This window comes from Camarhynchus parvulus, chromosome 1, assembly GCF_901933205.1.
Source record: "Camarhynchus parvulus chromosome 1, STF_HiC, whole genome shotgun sequence".
NCBI lineage: Eukaryota > Metazoa > Chordata > Aves > Passeriformes > Thraupidae > Camarhynchus > Camarhynchus parvulus.
Window position 1 is genome coordinate 109,422,420 of NC_044571.1, and position 15,920 is coordinate 109,438,339.

General features: G+C 37.8%; 1 protein-coding gene across 3 annotated transcripts in view; it reads left to right on the top strand.

The window, feature by feature from the left end:
* Nucleotides 1-15,087, top strand: part of CADM2 (cell adhesion molecule 2) — a 578,457-nt gene extending 563,370 nt beyond the window's left edge. For all 3 annotated transcript variants that reach the window (XM_030960443.1, XM_030960463.1, XM_030960451.1), the window contains 2 exons: nucleotides 5,672-5,797; nucleotides 7,398-15,087. In XM_030960443.1, coding sequence (XP_030816303.1) covers nucleotides 5,672-5,797; nucleotides 7,398-7,516 — 245 coding nt within the window. In that variant the 3' untranslated portion in view covers nucleotides 7,517-15,087. The remainder of the gene's footprint in view (nucleotides 1-5,671; nucleotides 5,798-7,397) is intronic.
* Nucleotides 15,088-15,920: the final 833 nt, after the last annotated feature.

Below are 15,920 nucleotides of genomic sequence, written 5' to 3' on the forward strand. Positions count from 1 at the left end.
AAATTGTAACACAAAGCCATGCCACAGGAGCCCTTATTGGAGCAATTCTACTTTGCAGCAGCATTTGATTATTCATTAAATCAGTAAAAGTGACTGTAGGCTGGTGGTTTCAGTACTTCTGTGAGAAATGGGACAGCCCTTTCTTTTCCCAGCCTTAAGGAACAGTAATTTATGAATTATACATGTACTTAATAACTCTTCGCTTTGTGAATGCTATTAAAGCTCCACAGCAAATTAGGATATTTCCAATTTTTCGTATGGTAGAAATGGTCAAAACAAATTATTATTTTGGATGCCTCAAAACCTAGGTCATCTCATGCTCAGAGTGATTTTTTTAAAACTTCACCATATGAGCCAAAAATACCTATTGATAAAGTCCTGCAAAAGAGAGCGCTACTTGAGCACATATTTCCCAAAATATGCCATTTCAGCATTCACAAATGTGCTTGTTTTGCCTTTGCTCAGGAAAGGGTTATCTGACCCTTTCCTGCAGCCTGCTCAGTCAAGTCAACTCTGCATAAATAAGAAAGAAACTTATGCATGAAGAAACTGAAATTAGGTGAATAATTAACATACACTTTATGCAAAAGCATGAAAAACTATTCCAAAAATTCTCTGCATAACTAAAGTGTGAATTCATATTAAAATATTCTACATTGAAACTTTGTCAGCCGGTCATAAAAAGCACATATCGAGTTATTTATTGGGTCTAAGGTTTATCTGATGTGTTTCATCTCTTAAAAAATGAGGCTTTTTTTCCCCCTCTTAGTCATTTTAAGAGTGATATTTAATTTAAATGTGTGTTTTTTAATTTAAGTGTATTCACAGTTTGTGGACAGTAACAGGGAAACCCCAAAAGCTGAAAATGAGTAAATTTTCACATCATTGGCAATCAGTATTTTGAAGAAGCTTTCTGAATTTAGGCGGGGGAGGCGGGGGGTGGAAAGAGCAAATAAGAGAGTGCAGTGAGGTTTTGTGTCATTATGTTTTTATAATATTTTCTTCATTTTATCAAAGGATAACTGATCTCTGATGATCTAGTCTGATTGCAAACTTGTAATTCCACTGTTTCAGGCCATGGGTACTGTAGCTGCCTGTCCTCATGCAGTAAAAACCAGGTTGTATTAAAACAGTAACAATATAATCTTTTTTTCCTCTTCTTTTCTATAGAAACAGCTGAATTATAAGTATTTATTGCAGAGTTGCATAGCTAATATTTCATTTGCTGGAGTTGTGTGTATGGCAGGGTAGGATTTACTTGGTAAAGTCCATGAAGCTTAACATGTGAATCTTAAAATAATCTGAATAGTATTCTGCTTTTTGGAAAGCAGACTGTGGAGTGGTCAGTGATTTCAGAAACTTTATTGGCAGCTGCTAAGACTTGTGCCCAGAACACTTGAATGATTATGCACATTCACTGTATAAATACCTAAAATACAAAAAAATCTAACTTCTAAATCCCTGTATTTCTGTCTTTCAGATGCTGCTTGGGCACATTTTGAAATAGTAATTATTTATATCATGATAGAGAGCCTCACATCTATAATTCACTCAGGGGGCTTAGGTCATTTCATGAAAGGCAAAAGTATAGTGCATTACTCTGTATGCATAATGTAGAGCATGTTTATATTTAATGCTAGCATTATTTTTCTATGAGGAGAGACTATTCATGAGGTATGCTTCCTATTCAGAATATTGTTTATGTTATGCAGATTTGCATTTTGAGATGGAAAAAAGGTTTGTTTCCCAAGAAAATGTTGGCCATTTTAAAGAATCTTTCTTTATTTCCTTTGTTTCCACCTTTTCCTTTCTCTCCTTCATTTCCTTTTTCCTTTTCAACAAAGGAATTGTTCACTGGTAATATAGTAGTAATAGGTTATGTATAAGTTTTTGGGGTTTTCTCTGGACAAACTTCTCTAGCAATACCAACCAATCTAATCTGGCTTTGATAGCAAGGTTGAAATTAGAGTGAAAAATATGCTGCTACTTTTGCAGTCCAATGAATATCTACATTAATTTTAATGTTTAAAAAAAAATCAACCTATAGCAGTATTAGAATCTCATTAATCCACAGAAATAGGTGGAAACCTTGTGTTGAGGCTGGTTTTGGGTCACTTCCTGTAGTCACAGCAGGTGTGTCAGAGGAGGAGTGAGTCACTCTGAGGAGGATAAAAACACAGAGATCTATTTATCTCAGTGTATTGTGAGGATTTTTATCTGTAATGTTTATTACAGCTCACAGAGGACATGCGTTTTAAGTCTGGGTATTGAGCTAAGGCTGTGCGCTTCAATCAGCTTTGCAAAAATGCCTGTAGATAAAGTTCTGTGCTAACCCTTCTCTGCATTATGCCCTGCATCAGGAAGTATATTATCCCTTAAAAGATCTCCTTTTATTCTTCACTGTTACTGGCAGCACACCAGCAGGAGCCAGTTTTTAGTGGGAAAACACATTCATGCTGCTCCTGTCCCAGTGCTGCCAAAGAGCATCTCCTGCAGGTCACACACAAGGCTTGGGGACCTGGGTGGTCCTCAGAGTCCAAATGGGTCCTGCCCTTTTGCTGCAGGGAGGAGCTTTACTCAATGTTGCCACAGGCAGCACAAAAGGAGGAATCTTCTAGATGGCTCAAGCAGGCTGACGTTCCTGCAGCAAGCTGTCACCCTCCATCTTCTCAAGCAAGCAGCCACGTCCTCCTTGCTCTGCTCAAAAAACAGAGCCCCTGCAAGGCAAGGGAGAGGAAGGCTGAATGCTCCAAGCTCATACTTTTGGAAGCCAATGCTTCAGCACTCTTGCTTTCCCACTGTGAGTCTGCTGGTGCACAGGATTTGGGATCAGGTTTAATGACCAAAATGGAACCTATGTCCTGCTGGGCTGGTGATGTGTACTCAGCGTGGTGCCACCACCAGCAGCACCATGCCAGGAGGATGTGGAGGTGGAAGAGGATGCAGGAGAGCTGATAAGGTGTTTCTAGCTTTTTTTGAGGATAAATGCCTATTATTTATGATCATATCCACAGAAGTGCTATGACCAGCTTCCCCAAAGTCCTTGTGGCAGCCAGAAGAGAAAGGTGTGGGAGCTTGGAAAGCCAGCAATAAGTGACAAAGTCCTGCCTGATGAGTCCAGTGACTGTTAGGAGCAGAACCAAATCTGTACCGGTGGCAACAACACTCTGCTCCAGCAAGCATGAAAATGTAGTTGCAGAATGCGTCACATCTTGCAAAAGGAAGGGAAAACAGGATTATTTTATTTCATCTATGGAACATTATACACATGTGCATTTGTAGATCTTGAAGTTATAGAATGGCTTGAGTAGGAAGGGACCTTAAAGATCATCTAGTTCCATGGGCAGGGACACCTTCCACTAGACCAGGTTGCTCAGAGCCCCATCCAGCCTGGTCTTGAACACTTCCAGGGATGGGGCAGTCACAGCTTCTCTGGGCAACCTGTGCCAGCACCTCACAGCCCCCATAGTGAAAAATTTCTTCCTAAAATCTACTCTAAACCTACTCTTAGTTTGAAGCTATTTCCCCTTGTCCTATCATTACAAACCCTTGTAAATAGTGTCTCTCCATATTTCTTGCAGGCTCCCTTCAGGTATTTGAAGGCCACAATTAGGTCACACAAAAGCCATGTCTTCTCCAGGCTGAACCACCCCAGTGCTCTCAGCCTTTCCTCATAGGAGAGGTGCCCCATCCCTCACATAACTTAGTGGCCTCCTCTGGATTCACTCCAGAGGTCCATGTCCTTCCTGTGCTGGAAACCCCAGAACTGGATGCAGTTCTCCAGATGGGGTCTCAGAAGAGTGGCTCAGAGGGCCAGAATCCCCTCCCTTGGCTTCTGCCCACTGTGTTTTGGGTGCAGCCCAGGACCCATTTGGCTTTCTGGGCTGCAAGAGCACAAGGCCAGCTCACCCACCAGCACCCCCAAGTCCTTCTCAGCCAGACTGCTTTGGATCTGTTCGTCCCCCAGCCTGGAATGAGAACAGGATTTGCCCTGACCTGGGTGCAGCACCAGCATTTAGCCTTGTTACAGTTCATGAGACTCCCATACCAGACATATCCATACATCTTATTGCCATATAGCAATCCTAGTCAGCAGAATGTAATTGTGGTATTATGGAAACACACCTGCTCAGTGTTATCAGAGGCCTTTCTATCATCTTCACAGATTTGCCCTCTTTTATGTGTAAATGTTGTTCCTGCCTTTCCCTTTTGAAAAACAAAGAAGTTGTTTGCAAACTATTTGAAGAACATAAACAGCTCCTACAAGGGAAATGCCCTTGAAGCAGTGAGAGTGGAATGATTGCAGCATACAGTACATGCTAATAACATCTTCAGAGAATTACTATTACTTCATAGCAGAGGCATTTTCATTATAATAGGAACCATGTCATGATCCTCAGATTAAAACTTTGCCTTCTGCATTTATCTGTTGAGTCAACAATCAGGTTTGTTGTTAAAAGCTCTGAAGAATTACTCACCCAAAATTGTGCCATTTCTCGTGATTGTCTCATTGCAACTTTTGTGATGCATTGGGCAATGAAACAGGCAAATGACCAACACAGAAACCTTGAATCTGACAGTATTCCCAGTGCTCTGAGCTGGAGAATGGAACCTGCTGATTCACTCTGCCATTAGCAAATGTGCAGATGACACCAAGTTGTGGGGGAGTGTTGATCTGTTGGAGGGTGGGAGGGCTCTGCAGAGGGACCTGGACAGGCTGGGTGGATGGGCTGAGTAGAACAGCATGAGGTCTCCCAACACCAAAGTGCAAGCTGTGCCAGAGGAGGTTTAAGTTGGACATTGGGAAGAAGTTCTTCAGAGAAAGAGTGATTGGGCATTGGGATGGGCTGGTTAGGGAGGTGGTGGAGTCACCATCACTGGAGGTGTTAAGTGACTGGATGTGGCACTCAGTACCGTGGACTGCTTGACAAGGAGGTGTCACTTCATTGGTCGGGCTTGACAATCTCAAAGGTCTTTTCCATCCCAGCTGACTCTGTGATTCTGTTATATCTATTACAGCTTGTTGTAATAGATATCACACACTGAGTGTTAATTGAGCATTTGTAGTAAATTCACAAGCTGTTGCTTGAGTCTGAATGCTGAGTTTCAGGTTGCCTGATACCTTTATCTAACCAAATCCATGCAGACTCAGCCATGTGCAGAGGAACTTGGCACGGCTGCACTTTATCTGCCTTTTTATTTCTGGTGCAAGAGGGTAGGAATGAGAGGAAGACAACATATAAGGGTTCCCCACTGAGAATCAATTCTATAAATTATGTATTATGCAGACACTATTCTGCTGATGCTATCCGATCCCCAATTCTCACTTCCTTGTTTTTCCTTCTATAAATAGCTGTGGCCAGGTTTTCAGTTGTAAAGTGACTAGGACAAAGCTAGGAACCTTTTTCATTTAATAACCTCTGCCAAAGAAGAATAGGGTAATATTTTTCATAACTGTGATGTCCTCAGGGTTTTAACAATCTGGGAATACAAGCAGCACTGAGCTGTTGATAAGATACTGGGAGTAAAAGTGGGAATAATGGTGCTGAATATTAAAGAGTGAAATGCCCTATTTTCAGGATGATCACTATAAAACTTGGTATTGTGAATTTTTCTGTCTTTTTTTTTTCTCACCATAGAGCCACTTTTGCTTTTTTGTCTTTCCCTCTAGATCCAAATGCTTTGGCTGGACAGACTGGACCTGATCACGCTCTTATAGGAGGAATAGTGGCTGTAGTTGTCTTTGTAACACTATGTTCTATAATTCTCCTTGGTCGGTACCTGGCAAGACATAAAGGTAGGACGCATTTAGTGGAAGTTCAGTCACTCTTGGAAGTAAGGCACGATTTCACCTGGGAGTGCCATTCCCTTTCACCTTCCCCCCCTCTGCTAAATGATTAGAACAAAAAATCGTTCTCAGTCTAGTCACAAGTGAAGTCCCTGTGAATTTTCACCAGTTTTCCTGTGGGCTGGCAAAGGCAAAGGATGTGGAGATAGTGCATGCCCAAGGTCATCTTATATGTCAGTGATTTAGGGAGGCTGAGGGGTAAGATTTCCCCTTGGTTTCGGATCTTAACTCCTGATACTTGATTACATGTTCTCATCATGTTCTCATAGTTTTAACTACCATATCAGTTCAGCAGAATATATATGCATTGAGTGAACAAAATTTACATTTTGATGGATTTTGCTAATATTTCAAGTATATGTTTAAAAGATAAAATCAGAATCCAGTAGTGAGTTTTAAATCAGTTTATCCATGATCCTGCTGGAATAAGGGGTTGATTCCTGGGGCTAGCTTTACTTTATTCTGTGTTTTTCCCTTAATAATTCTGGTCCCTTCCTTTTCAGTCCCCTCTGCCACTAAAGATAGCAGGAATGGAGTGGCACTGACTTTTGACTTCTCTGTGGTTTGATTTTGACCTAGTTAGTTCCAAAATCATGCCGTGAGATTTAAGCTTTGTACAGCTTGTAGGCCTATTGCTAAAACTCAGCTGATTCCCTTTCCATAGCCCTAAAAAAAAAAGAAAATAAGAGAGGATGAGTGTTGGTATTAATTCATTAACTCTCATTTTAGATAGGATAATCATATTCCTAGCAAACATAAATTGATAAAAAACATCTTTATTTAATTATACTACCTGGGACAAAATAAGAATTTTTTTAATGAGCCAGTGAAAGTGTGATTCTTTTGTTTTACTTTCCTGAATGAACAGTTGTACATCTCATGCCAGCATAAATAATGATTTTCACAAAGGGAAATTTGACTATTGTACACATTTCTTCTTTTCATTCATTCATTTCCAGAGTATAAAAAGAGTTGTGATAGTATGATATGATTTGGTTCAGTTAATAAAACTGCCTCAATTTTGTAATTCTTGGAACCTACTATGATACAATTCTGTAAAATTAAAGCATAGATACAATCAATATAAAACAGAAATACAAATGATCAGTGGCCATAAAAAAAAGCACTTTTACAAATCTCTCGTTCTTCAAAATTGCTTTGTTTTTGATAGATAGCTATTTCATGAAATAACCAAGATTTTATCACTTATTCTATAATTGAAAAATATATTGCATATTACTGCAGTTAGAGTAATATGGAGTGGAGTAATAAAGTGGAGTTTTATTAAAATATTTCCTTAATTTCTTGTGGATATACTATAGTTTGTATATATGCCTTTACTAGTGTAAGTATCAGTGTAAATATTTCTTAAGCAAATTAGAAAGTTGAGCACATCTTTATGATGCGTACTAAAAACTGTGTAAAAATATTTTTCATTAATTGAAAAATTGGAGTACATCGTTTGAAATGTACTTCCTATAATGCAGTGTAAAAAAAAACCCTAATCATTCTCTTTTTCTTTTCTTTTCTCTCGTACTGATTCCTACAGGAACATATTTAACAAATGAAGCAAAAGGAGCTGAAGATGCACCTGATGCCGACACAGCCATTATCAATGCAGAAGGCAGCCAAGTCAATGCAGAGGAGAAAAAAGAGTATTTCATTTAGATGCAGAGCTAGAATCTTGGAGTTTTACTTATCAGGCTGACTGCTGGAGAAAACTGGCTATCATTTCTCAGAATTCATTTCTGCCATCTTCTGCTATCTTTATTAACTCACATACCTGCTATAAGTAGCCAGTTTATGCCAACAATCAGCTGTTGACAACATCATTCTATAGTTACAGTATCATGCATAAAACAGGACATTTCTTACTGCCTAAAAATCATATCCACTGCTCTCTTAACATACAGTGCTTGAATATACAGCCTTAACAATGTTAATCATCATCTTAATCCAAGTTTTCTACATATTTAAGTGTTATGCAGCTTTCTTTTCCAGTTTTCTTTTATCATGTCCCTATTAGTATGTCATAGAACAAAATTCATAACAAGTACTATTAGGTAAGGTCCTAATTTACTTACAGAAAATGTTAAGTCTAAGATTAGAGGTTTACAAAGAATATTTTATACCTGTCTCTCTATAATTCAAAAAGCAACTTGTTTTTAAACATATGCCCTTGGAAACACAAATTGATATCTGTTTAGTATAGTTTCTCATATGTTTGGATTTGGTGGGAAAAAAGATCAGTCCAGTGAATTTTTTTGGGGTGTTTTGCTTTGTTTTGTTATGATTTAAATGGTACCTTCACAACAGTGCCATGGTTCAGTGGTAAAAACATGTGAGTAGCTATACAGATTCTGCAAAATTAGGTAATAGAGCTTCTTTTGAAACAATTTGTCCTGCCCTTTTACTGGCTTTTGGGATCACGAAGATTAGAGAACTTTCTGAGTAATTTATGTTTTTATAATTTATTTGCTAAACATGAACTCACCTGCCTACTCAAATTTGATGTGTTCATGGGGCACAATTGCAAGGCATTTTAGTATCTGTATATAGTGCATATAATAAATTCAATTAAACATTATTTGATACATATTCAACTTTTTTGGCGGTAGCTAAGTCAGTCACAAGTAAGCATTTTCTAATGTCCATTATATCCCTTTAGATATGACTCAAAATCAATATTCTGAGTAGATAACATGTGTTAGTATTTTTTTGTCTGTATGTCCTAGCACTGTTCAGCAGCAAACTTTTCTAGTTCTTGTTAATTTTTCTTTGTTATACAATGGAAGCACAATGTTATATGGAAAGGTAGTTTTAAGCTAACAACCAGTGCACAGCCTCAGGTTTTAAATTACAACCACATTTGATTACTATCCTTAAAAAGTACTATTGAGTTGCTAAAATTCTCAATTTTAATTTGGCAGTTCCAGAGCTGCTTCTCTATGTTGGTTTGCCAAAAAAAAAACAAAACAAAAAAAACCTTAAAAAAACAAAAAAAAAAAGGAAAAAAAAAAGAAAAAATAGAAGTGTTAAAACAAAAGATATATGTTTTGTGTATACAGTAAATGGACTAATTCTTTATATTAAATTCCTGTCTATGCATTTTGTGAGGTACAAACTTATGTCACCGTGAATGATAGAGAATTCCTGCCATGCTTTTAGCTCCACAGTGAAGGTCTCTGTTTGGATTATTTCTGATTTTTTTTTTTTTTGTGTGTAATTGACAGCTGAAAAATCACATGCTCTTAAATATGACAACAAAACACTGTAAGCCCATCGGCTTATTTCCTCTTCCAATGAAAAGAAAAGGTTGCCATAACAGGTCTTGGAAATGATTCTACACTGGAAAACGCAAGTTAAGTCTAGTTGGAGCTCTCTTTGCTCCTGTGTTTTGCACCTTTGACAAAAGAAGTATTTCTCTCTGGTTGATGTGTTTGTGAAGCATAAAAGCATGATGGTCTGCTATAAAGGACTTTCTCCTGGGATTTTATTTTTGTGTGGGGAAGGGAGAATTTGGAATAAGACATCATGTGGTATGGTAAAATGGAAGATAAAGGTGCTGTGACAGATTATTTATCAGAAGAATATAAACCTTTTAAGGACAATATTAGAGTATTTTAATTGTTTTTGTTGAAGCATCTATCTTGTTACTTTCTAAGAAAAAAGGGTGACGTCAATCAAAGCAGCACTTTTTTTCAAAATATACAGACATAAATAATATGATGTGGTTGAGTGTTAACATAATAAATCATATACAGTATGACATTTTAAAGAAATAAGTCTGCATTGATGTGATTGCATGCTTGTTTTTACAGTTTCACTCCATACCCATCTGTGGAAAAATGCAATAATATGTTAATATAATATGGTAGTTTGAGAGAACCAGGTAGGTGCTACTAGACACATTGAAAACTAGTATAGGTTTACAAGATATTCATGTCTTTCAAAACATAAACATGTAAAAGGCTGGCAAAGGAAGTCATTCAGTTTAATACCAAAAATATGGGTTCTTGTCACAGCAGCAAGTTACATTAGCTGTAGTAAAGTATCAAAGTTTTATTTCAGGACCTGGGGCCCAGTTCAACAAAGCTTTTAAGCTCATAGTCAGCTTCAGGCATCAGAGGAGTTCCCTTGGAGTATAAGGCACTGTTCATATGCTTAAAAACCAAGTGCTTCCCTGGATGAGGGCCTTATTTGCTCCAGTGGAATTCCCCACCAGCGTGGTGTTTACGCCTTTCTTCATCCTTCCTAACTCCAGCTCGCTTGAATAGTAGGGTTGTTACTTGAACCATTACCCAGCCAAAGTCAGGCAGGGCCTTCAAAAGCAGGATTGGACTTGTGGTAACCATTTCAAACCATATTCTCCAGTGGCATACAGACAGCATTTCAACTTGGCAAAAAACCAGATATAAACTGTACTGTTAAGACAGGTTGGTTTGTTTGGTTTTTTTTTTCATTGGCTTTCAATTAAAACTGCTCACACATGCTCATTTTTAACCCATTTGATCTTCCATTGTCTTGCACCTGGTGATGTCACTTGCAGCTGTGCACAGCAGGTGTGAAAAGCCCCACACAGAGCGTTCTACCTGGATAGCACTTTGCAGGCCTGTCTGCTCTTCACGGGTTCAAATTACTACACTGGGTGTAAAGAGGCATCCCTCTTTTCTGTCAGCAGAGTCATGGCTCAACACTAATGACATCAAGTAGGCTAAAAGTCAGTTGTCCATTCCTTTTGCCCAAGTTCCCATTCTGAAAAGAAAGAAGAAAAGTTCTGATGATGGTGTGAGACACCAGCGAGTGTGTAAAAAGGAGGCTCTGAATGGGAACCACCTTCACTAAAATGTATGTGACATCCTCTCCCTCACTCACTTGCAGAGTAGTTTTCTCCAGACCAGGTAGCTAGTTTCTGCCAGTGTACTGTTTACAGTGTCGATTGCTGATTATTTTTAAACTTTTTGATGTAGACTTTAATTTTTTTGTTGGTTTTTTTTAATGCTTCAAGAACATTCTCATGATTTGAACAAGAAATCGGTGCATCAGAAGACAAGGGGTGCATCATCCCACACTTTTAGTGTCATCTGACAAACCAAGAGACAGTTTAAGGAACTTGATGTTTAACTTGAGGCTCAGAGTTTAAGCTAGAACATCTCAAAAGAGTTTCCACATTACTTAAGAATGGTTCGTCTTGCACTGAGACTCCTTCTCTAAAGGAACACATGAAGAAAACCAACTTTTCTGAGTGAGACATGAAAGTTAACATCTTGTGTGTTTTCATTGCAGTATAATATATATATAAATATATATATATAGCTATTTCAATGAAAAGAAAGGACAGAATCATCTGTAATTATGTAATTCATGATTGTAACAGCACTGAAGTTACCATGTACGCACATGTACAGTAGCTCTTTCAACAGTTACAGTGTAGTTACATGTAATTCCCTGTAACATAGCAGTTCTAGTGTAATTTAGTGCCACTTATTGTAAAGTGTTACCAAAAGGAAAACGGACTTCTTACCTTTAGAATTCCGTTCCAATTAAAGGTAAGTTTATTAAATTAGCATCATTAAATCTGATATTGCGTTTCTTAATTAAGGAGGTGATTTAAAACTCTCATGTTCACACTGCAGCTTCCCCCCATGGCTTACCCAGACTCCTCCAAATGACTAATCTCTACACTCCTAGGGACTGGTAATCTATGATGAGCATACCAAAAATCCCAGCTACTCCAACTTTAATTGAACAAGCTGTCTAATAAAGAAAAACAGCAACAACAAAAACGATGAGTAATGCTTTTTATTAAGTGGCACAAAGTACACACTAAAAACTATGCAAAAATATAGGTAAAAACAGTGTACTTACATGTAAGTATCTTGTACTTGCTGTGTATGGATATTGGAAAACCATGTAATTATAATATGCATTTTGATTATTTCAAGCAAAAGGTGACCCCCCAACAGTCACAAGGGAAAAATGGAAGGTACATCTACAAGCAGTGGATATCCTAATGCAATATGTGTAATTCCTCTACTTGCAATGATGACTAATTTATAAATAATACTGCTCCTCAATCTCACCAGCTTTGCTTTCCATTTCTTGGAGCACCATTAAATACCACTGAAACACCTTTAGGCAAAGTAAGACACTGACTCCTCTAATGGCTTTGCTGCCAGCACTCTGAGTGTCTGGCAACACTCTTCTGTAATCTTATTGCTGGCTCAACAGCACAAGTTTCATCTTTTTTTCTGTCCTTAAGGGAGCCTAGTATGTTGAGATGCTGAAATATGCTGCCATATGCCCTGGTATTTTTAGCATGAACAACAGAGAAAGAGAGAGAGAGAGAGAAAGAGAAAGAGAGCTGCATTCTTCTGACCCCTATTTTGCTGAATCACCTCACCTGGAATTTCCACTGCTTGCTCAGTAACACCAGGTAATCATAAATTGTAAGTACAAAATGCTTCCATTACAGTACAGAGGATGCCCTAAATGATAAAGCTAATGTTTTTGTAAACATGAAGTTTTGTATTGTAGATCTTTTTCCTTCTTGACAATTTTCTGTCATGCCCTTCCAGAAGAAATGCACCAAAAGATAGAAAACATAGAACAGCAAAAGAAGACAAGAATTTTTTGTAGGCCTTCTTGTGGTTGCCATTGCTATCACCCTCCTTTGTGTCCTGTGTAACAGGCAAATAAATGTATTTAGCAACTGCCATTAGCATCATTTCACTCTATACTATTCCTACAATATGACATCTACCTCTTAGTCTAAGTACTAGCTATGAGATATTTGTATACATTTTAAATACTATTGAATCTTTGCTTTAGTCTTGAAATTAAATCACTGTATTATTATTTTTTTCTGTTAAAAATAGGTTAAAATATTTTCTGGGTTCATAATTCTTGCCCTGTTCTTATTAATTTTGGTATAGTTTTAGCTTTTTAACAGGGCATAATGACACAGCCTCAGCTGGTATAAATCAGCTTCACTCTGTTGCCTTAAATGTGGGCCAATTTACGCTGTCTGGGGATTCATCCCAAGCAGCTTAAAAATAAACTGCTCTAACACATCAATATTTAGTCAGCTCTAGATAATGATTTGCAATCCAACTGCAACACAATTCTTCCAAGACATGCACGTATGAAGAGAAACTTTAAAAAGCACATGCAAGCTTGGGAATTAAATATGCAATATCAACACTGTTGAGATATCCTGACTTGTCTCTCACTTATTTAAACATAAAATTGACAGGGCATGTTTACATTAAAAACACTCAATGCATGGGGAGCAGAGAAGGATTATTGCAAACAGCAGGAGAAAATTAAATTAATAGAGAAGCCTTTGATGTCAACGGAACAGAGTAGAAACTCTTTTGAGTTTAGGACTTCCTACAGAGTTTTTCAGGGTGGACCTAAGGCATCTAAAACCCGCGAAAGTTGTTCATTTGGCATTAAGAGAAGCTAGCACAGTTCCTTCTTGCTGTCGAGGAATCCTACCCAGCACTCTGCACTTCTTTTAACTCAGGAGAAAATAAGGGTACAAACATGGTTGAACAGCACACTTCTGTATCACTCCACATCCTCAGGATGCTCCAAGCCTCGTGCGCTTCCAGCAGCCCTTAAGAGAATTCTTCCAGCATCTAGGAATCATCCTGTTGCCAAGCTGTATTCATTTTCTTCAGCAATGTTTAATGTACTCAGAACCAGACAGAAGGTGTGAAGCCAATTTAAGTGAGTCTGCAATTCTAGGGGCTCCCAGAGCCTTGCAGTAGATGGGGAAAAAAATTGAAAAAAAAAAATTCTTCATGGCTTCTGTATTTACTGTAGGTCTGCCCTCCACATTCTGTGTCTTAAGTCATTTATTCTCTGCTGGGCTAAAAGCAGCGGTCTAATTGGAAAGGAGGAAGGAAAAGTATCTCCTCTGAAAGGAGCAGTCTGTGGTACTATTAAAGAAAAGTTCAAGGGTTTTTGTTTCTTCCCTTTTTTAAGATTTCAGGTGCAAAGCCAAGCCTGTTGGGGTCAGCACTTTAGCACTTTCCCTGTGTTCAGGGTCAAGCCAGCAGTGTTTCATGTGTGAGCTCTGATCTCATGTTTCAGCACAAACTACAGACAGCCTTAGCCTGCCCTTATGCATAGTGCTGAAAATCACCAATGCTATTTTCTTCTAAACATAGTAATTTTCTCAGTCTTGTTCTAAAATGGAATATTGAAGGGTTTTTATAATAGGTGTAAAGGGTGGGAGTTTAAAGTAATAGCTTGTAAATAAGATTGTAAGGATGATCATCAACTCTTTATGTTGATTATAAAGAGGAGGATAGTCTTTAATTGCTGGGCTGGTTTCTTTATCATTTCCTCTTTCTCTCCTTTCTATGCATATTGATTAATGTTAGTAAATATGCAGTTGCACATGTTGTCCTTTTTCAGTGAATGCAGATTTGCTTATACCCCTATATAGCTTTCATAGAAATATGCAAATATAACCTACAGTCATCTGCTTCTGCCAAAACAGTGAGCCAAGAGAGGGAAATCATGGATTACTGGATTCATATATGTCCTGCTTCCATCAAAATTGAGTACAGTACGCCTATTGATCTCAAAAGAACAAGGCTCGAGTCCTTAATGCACATGTTTGAGTTGCTATTTAGCTCTTTTTCAAAAGAATTATAAAGCAATCCTTGTGCATCCTTTACTTTTAGCCTAGATATTTTATAACTACAAAACCCCTTCAGTTCACCAGGAAGTTTCCTAGAATAAATAATAAGGCATAATTTGTGAAAGCCTATAACAAATTCATCTATTCATGGTCAGTGTAAGTGTATTCTCCTAGTAACTCTGGTGTATTTTGCTCTTACACTGGCAATTTATGGCCCTGAGAAGGATATATTTTAATGGTTCAGAAATACAACCATTAACCTGTAAAAAACAAATAAAATCCATGGGAATTAAACATATTGCACTGATGATGAGACACATGAACTTCATTTTATTTCCTCATTAATAACTTTAAACAGACAAAATGCATATTGTAATGTTGGGTACATGACACTTGCATGTTGCTATGCCTATATACTTACAAAGTATTCAATGTGTACTTGGTGGCGCTTAAAAATGTCATGTACAATTCTTCTAAACATTCTTACAGGGTTCCCATTTGCACTTCATCTTTCAGAAAAGTCTTGTCAGAAAATTGTCTGATGAATATTATTGAAAAAAAAATAAAATTTCAATTTTAGTTATCTGTTGGACATTTCTGAATTGTCTATTCATTTGATATATTACCTGGTGCTTGCCAGTTTGGCAGTGGAGTTGATTTAGACCAGTGGCTGTACATACAGACTGTTCACTGAGAAGATTTTGCTGTTTCCAGTGCAATTGTTGCAATCAATCATATTCTTCTTGAAATATTAATTCTGAGATTTTAAACAGTGATCCAAGGAAATAATCTGTGAGACAGAGTTACAAATTCTATTATTTGATTCGATGTTTATATAATATTTATTGTGTGTTGCTTTATAGTTTAGTCTGACTGACAAAGTAGCAACTGTCGGATGCCATCCTCACTGTAGGGGAAACTCATCCTTGTGAAGAGGTCAAGTGATGAAAAGCATTTAAACCTGTGGGACTTAAATGGTGGATTAGCCCTCTTGAAGGAGCTATGGAATTCATGCAAGGTTTTCTGCACCACTTACCATGTTTGAGTTGATGTTGTAAAGGGCAAGAAGGCTGCCAGTCTCAAAGGGAGAGGGACAAATGTCAGAGGGAAGAGGAAATTCTGAGTGTGTCTGTGTTTCTGAAAAAGAAACCAGTCCCAGATTGGTACCCCTGTGCAGAGGATTTACAGTGCTCTTGTACATCTCAGTTTTCCTGTGACCTGAACTAAGCACACATTTGACAAAAGTAGAGTCCTGTTGGATTCAGTGGATTTGTTCTTATCTTTATTGCTGCTTTTCAGTAAACCAAAATATGTGCTCTTCACTGATTTTTAAAGTACAATAAGAAGCTTTTTAAAAATAGCAGCAATACAGATTTTCACTTTTTCCTCAGTCATATGCCCATGATTTTTAAAGCA